This window comes from Propithecus coquereli, unplaced genomic scaffold (assembly GCF_000956105.1).
Source record: "Propithecus coquereli isolate 6110/MARCELLA unplaced genomic scaffold, Pcoq_1.0 Scaffold106, whole genome shotgun sequence".
Lineage (NCBI taxonomy): Eukaryota > Metazoa > Chordata > Mammalia > Primates > Indriidae > Propithecus > Propithecus coquereli.
In genome coordinates, this window is record NW_012134525.1 from 2,069,238 (window position 1) to 2,074,731 (window position 5,494).

The 5,494-nt window shown below is 38.7% G+C and overlaps 1 protein-coding gene across 1 annotated transcript; it reads right to left on the reverse strand.

Moving 5' to 3' along the window:
• Nucleotides 1–1,057: 1,057 nt before the first annotated feature.
• IZUMO3 (IZUMO family member 3) lies at nt 1,058–3,448 on the reverse strand. The gene is made up of 6 exons (XM_012646452.1): nt 3,214–3,448; nt 3,002–3,076; nt 2,764–2,853; nt 2,000–2,080; nt 1,486–1,576; nt 1,058–1,200 (listed from the first exon to the last, which is right to left on the reverse strand). Exons 1-6 carry the CDS (start codon nt 3,443–3,445, stop codon nt 1,062–1,064), a joined length of 708 nt encoding a protein of 235 aa, XP_012501906.1. The 5' UTR covers nt 3,446–3,448; the 3' UTR covers nt 1,058–1,061.
• Between the last annotated feature and the right edge of the window lie 2,046 nt (nt 3,449–5,494).

A 5,494-nucleotide genomic window follows, 5' to 3' on the forward strand; every position in this document is an offset into this window, starting at 1 on the left:
ATTTTCAAATACCTCTACCCATCACTGAAGCAAAACTCCTGAAACTATTATTCCTTGCTGCTAAACTGCAGTGTTTATTTATCTTCTGAAATAAGTTTCCAGAATAAAAGAGAATAGAATAGGGTGGAAAGGTTGTGAACTTTAGAGTTAACCAGCCCTCAGCTTTATTCCAAGCTTTGCACATACTAGGTGTGTAATCAAGAATATGTTAAGACAATAAACCCACATTGATGATCTCTACATTAATCTACCACAGCTACATGCCTAGAACTGTCAATACCAACCAGACTCTTTGCATGAGCAGAGGTCAGCCATCAGAGGAGTTTGTTATAGCCTAGATTAGTTAGCTGTGTGACCTTGAGCTAAAGATATTTGTTTCCTCATCCCTATAATGGAGGTAATAACAATATTACTTGAAAGGTTGTTGGGAGAACTCAATTAGAAAATAGCTGTAAAACACTAACTTGGGTGCTACATATATTTAGAAGTGTTTAATGGAAACAACTAAAAGATTAAAAATTTAATATCCAGTTTGGTCTTGGAACATAGATGTAGGGGGAAATGATGGGGCAAACCTCAGCTACCAAGGACCAATATTCTGGATTTTTTTTTCACGTGTATGTGTGTGTGACAGACATAATGATGAAAATTAAATGCTATATATTATCAAGGAAAATTGTCCACATTTAAACTAATGATAAATATGGAAACAGTAACAAATATAGAAATAAAAATCAACAATAGAAATGTAAAATTGTCCTAATTACAGTCATTAATGAGAATTACTAACAATGCATTCTTTATCATCATACAGCATATCATCTTTTATGTACATTGCAACATACCAACATTGGTTACTTTTGGCACAACTCTAGGTAAATCCTTTGCCCTCTCATTGCTTCCATTGTCTCAGGATATCAATAAGGCCCTTCACTAGACAAACTGTAAGTTCTATTTCAGTTTTAAAATACTTTGATTTTATCACCACAAAAGAGCTTAATCTAGTTTTCTACCCTGACTCAAAACTTAAAATGAAAGATCTCCTGTCTGTGCCTACGTGTTTATTTTCTGGGTCTAAAATTTCTCTCCTCCTTCTCCTCTACCATCCCCAATAATTCTTCAAGTTTATTCTTCAAATATTCCTTTAGTGACCTTCGTATTTCCTTCATTTTCCTCCGATGGATGACACACACAAGGAATCTAGAATAGGAAAAGAAATGAATCCCAAGTTCAGTAGCAGTAGCCCTATTCTTTAAAACAATTATCCAGTGTTTTCTCCTTTTCTGGATACTTCTACTCCATTTCCTTAAGTTCCAACTATTATCCCATCAAACTTTCATCCATTTCATTCCTGTCAATATCATATCCCAGATTTTGAAATGACTTCTTTCCTCCTTTTCTCACTGGAAGGAGAAGGAAATTTGAGCTGTCTCTTTTCAAAAAGAATGCTTGACTTAGTGTTTATCTGGAGGGAAGAAAACTCACAATAACAAACCACTTCCCAGGATTGTAGCTGTTGCCAGTAATATCAGAAATAGTGCAATCTCTCGATTCTCATCCTTCATTGGATCTTCATCTGGAAGGAAAGGCATGAAAAAAAGCAATTTTTGGAGAAAAGAAATAGTAACTTGGGACCTTTATCTAGAAGACTCTTTTAACCTTAAACAGTTTGTTCTGTTCATTCCTTCATCACTGTTCTTTGGTTATTCTGATCTTTATTACTGGTAGACCCCTAGGTTCTCCAAAACATTTGTCCTCGTTGCCTCTAGCCTAATTTCTCCACCCTTAGTCCAGCCTTTTCATTTCTCAACCCTTCAATTAGCCCTGAGACAAATTCTTTATACTGATCCAAAATTTGCCCATCGCTTAAGCTTTTATTTTGTAGCATTATCATGACCTGCACAGAAGGTAGTCAACAAATATTTATGGAATAAATCAGTGAGCGACCCAGTTTTTTGATCCCTGGGCCCTTAAACTGCCACACCACAATCTTTGTTACCTCCACAGTATTCTCCCTTGAAGCACCTGGTGGTCATGCGAAGACAGGTCCAACAATCAAGAATGGGACCTTCAACCACAACTAATAAAGAGAATAAAGATAATCAAGAGTGGGGCATGGCCTGAGGGTTCTTTAGTTCACAAATCAAGTATAGATTAGGACCCAAGCATTCCCAGGACTCTTAAGGTTACTTGCTTGTGAATGCCTTCTTCCCCTATAAATCAAGTGTCTTGATGGGTTAAAATTTGTAGTTTAAATCAAATGTCTGGGGGGATAAGTAGGAAAAATGATGCCTCAGTATATATCGGGGTAATAGGTTGTAAACTATTCTTTAGGAGGCCTCTGAGTACCTCCAAATTCTGTGGGTATCTGAGCTAGTTTTTGTTATTAGATATTATTGACATTCCCCCTTGTAACCACAGCCGTAGGAATTGGGTTCTCATTGTAACAGGTGGGAGAGATAGGGCCATATAGAGCAAAGGAGATGGGAAAATATGGGCTGAAACCTCATGGCGTCACATGTACTGTACTCACTGCAGTCCTCAGAACAAGCTGGAAGAGAATCAGAAAGTGCTAATGAGCTTAGAATCAACTTAGAGTTTACCATACTTATACCCGAGAAGTCTTTGTTTACTCATTAAGTTCCAGCTATTCCTCCACTCATTCTAAATGACTCTATTATGAAGCCACGTTCTCCTTCTCACTCCTCATTTTCTATGTCCTTCACACAATTTCAGTGTTTTCAGATAGAAAGATTTTATTACCGACTTCAGAGAAGTTCTTTAATAATTCCTTGAGTTTGTATTCCAGGTTTTGGCGGATCTCGAGAAGCTTGCCTTGAAGGATAAAGACACCTAAGAAGGGGTGGAAGGGATGTCAGGAAATAGGGGTAGCTCTTCCCTTCAGAGTTTAATTCTAGCTGTTTTGCCTTGTTTTCCCTGGCCAAATTTTGTCAGACTTGCTTGGGCAATACGAACTTTTAACATTGAAATAGTACCTCACCTTTCCACGTTTCATTGCTCAGTTTATAAAATTCATTCTTCAGCCATGTTCTCAACTTGACAACCTTTTGGACATCTAGAGAGGAAGGGGAAAGGTACAGGTGGGGGAATAATTATACCTGTGGAGCAAGTTATATGGACCCTGATGTTCTCTTCCCTGCCTCCCTTTTCCCTTTAAGCCCCAAAACTCTCAGGGACTCAAGCTTCCCTCACCCAACACCCGAAGCATCTTGTCACTGTGGGAGACCTTGAAGCTTAAACTGATCATCTCCTTACTCTGCCGTTCAAGCAGCTGAGTTCGGCCAGGGACTTCTGGGGGTACCAACTTTGACAACAAGGACCTAACATCCTCTTTGAATTTGGGGTCACACTCCAAACAGCCTTTGACTCCATGGAAGGCTACCAGGGACAGAGGAAGGAGCAAGAGTAGCCACAGGTCACCCATTTCCTGGCCCTTTCCATAACAGCAGGTTGTCATGGCAACTAGTTTACTTAGTTCCTTTTCCTTCAAAAATCCAGGAATGAGAGTCTTGTCCTGGATAGTCTGACTCTACCTTTCCTTCATTTCCATCCCACTTTCAGGCAATCTCATTTCCCTAAGGATTTTCAGCTGTTCTCTGACTCTTATCCTTCATTCCAGAGAGAGGGAGCTGCCAGCTGGGGAGCAGATACCTGAGTTCTGAGTGTGGAACACAAAGAGGGAGAGAAGTCCTGAGATCACACAAGCAGAGTTCTGTGCAGGGAGATGTCTTGGAGAAAGTGTTTCTTTGACTCCATCACTTATTTGTATCTTTAGCAGGTTCCCACATCCCTCCTGACCTTTGGAGTAGTATAGCAACAGGGATGGATGGTGGAAGAGAGCTCAGAGGACCTTAGAGATTATGTAACCAAAGTTCCACTTCTACAGAGGCAGTAAGAAAAGTCAAGAATATTGAGTTTCTTGGGGTCCCAATCCCTACTGATAGAAGTATTGTTGATAATTAAGGTATGAGCATTTATCTATAATAATAATTGATAATTTTACTATAATAGTAATTGATAATGTCTCAGAAATTCCAGGCTATGTTTGTCTGTAGAATGATTCCTCCAACCATGCTTTGTAATCTTTTTATAGCATTCTTCTTATAAAGAGTCTGGAGGCAGAGACTAGAAACAACAGTTGAGGAATATGCAATGATGAGTAAGAATCCAATAATGTTCAGAGTCCTTTAGCAGGTGCATCCCGAAAACCTGATGATGAATTGTGTAACACGTAAGAACATAACTACAGTTATCATGGGCTGTGCTCTCAAATCACTTACATGGAAGATGGATAAATATACATGTTCTTCTTTCAGTTTGTGGCTCTTTGAATAAGAATATTCTTTGTACTTTGAATAAATGTGGGCTGTTTTGCAGACTTTTAAGAGCACTGCTCACCCCTTTTCTAATATATTGCTGGTATGACTATGACCTCCTGGAAACTGAGAGATTCTGGTGTCCCAGAGGGTTAGTGGTAGAATTTAGATGTAAGATATGAGATAATCATGGAGGAGAAAATTATGAGAGGGGTTAAAAGAATTATCATGAATTATATGTCTACCATGTGAAAGATACTGCACTAAACACTTCAGATGGATTAGCTACAAATCCTCACACACAGCAATCCTTTGAGAGATTGTCATCTCCATTTTACAGGTAAGAAACTGAGGGTCAGAGATGTGAAAGAATCTTGCCTGGCAGAATAATTTAGTAGTATGGACTCAGGATTCAAACGCATGTGTGTCTGACTCCAAACTCTATATGCTTCACTGCCTCTCAGCAACCACTTTCAGGGATAATGCAGAAAATAATCTCTTAGAATTTGATAAATTAGGAGATAAGGGGACAATACAAATCTTTTGATTTGATTTATGGCTTAAAATTGGCATCTCTTATGTGCACATATGAAAGTAACATTCACTGGATGTCGGGTAGGTGGGAAGGGGGTGGAGGGGATGGGTAAATTCACACCTAATGGGTGTGGTGTGCACTGTCCGGGGGTTGGGCACACTTGTAGCTCTGACTTGGGTGGTGCAAAAGCAATATATATAACCAAAGTGTTTGTAGACCTGTAATATTCTGAAATTAAAAAAATAAAAACTAAAAAATAAATAAAATTGGCATCTCTCTGCTATGATTTTTTATTCCTTAGTGAGATGATCTCACACTTAGAGGATCCTCCAAAGGATTTTTACATGCTGAAGTTTTAAGGCAATTGAGTTAATGGGATTAAATTAACTCTAGAAACCAAAGTTGGAGACTAAGGTGTCTAAGAAACTTGGCAGACAGGTGGCCAGGTATGAGGACAAACTGTTCTTCAAGAGAATATATATGTTATAGACATTAATATTTTCTAGTCAATGATACATACCTCCACTTGGACAGCTTACAGGGAATCTGCCACCACATTACTGAATAATTCAATCTCATACCATAGCACATTTTTGTGACCCAGACTTAGTAGCTCATCTAC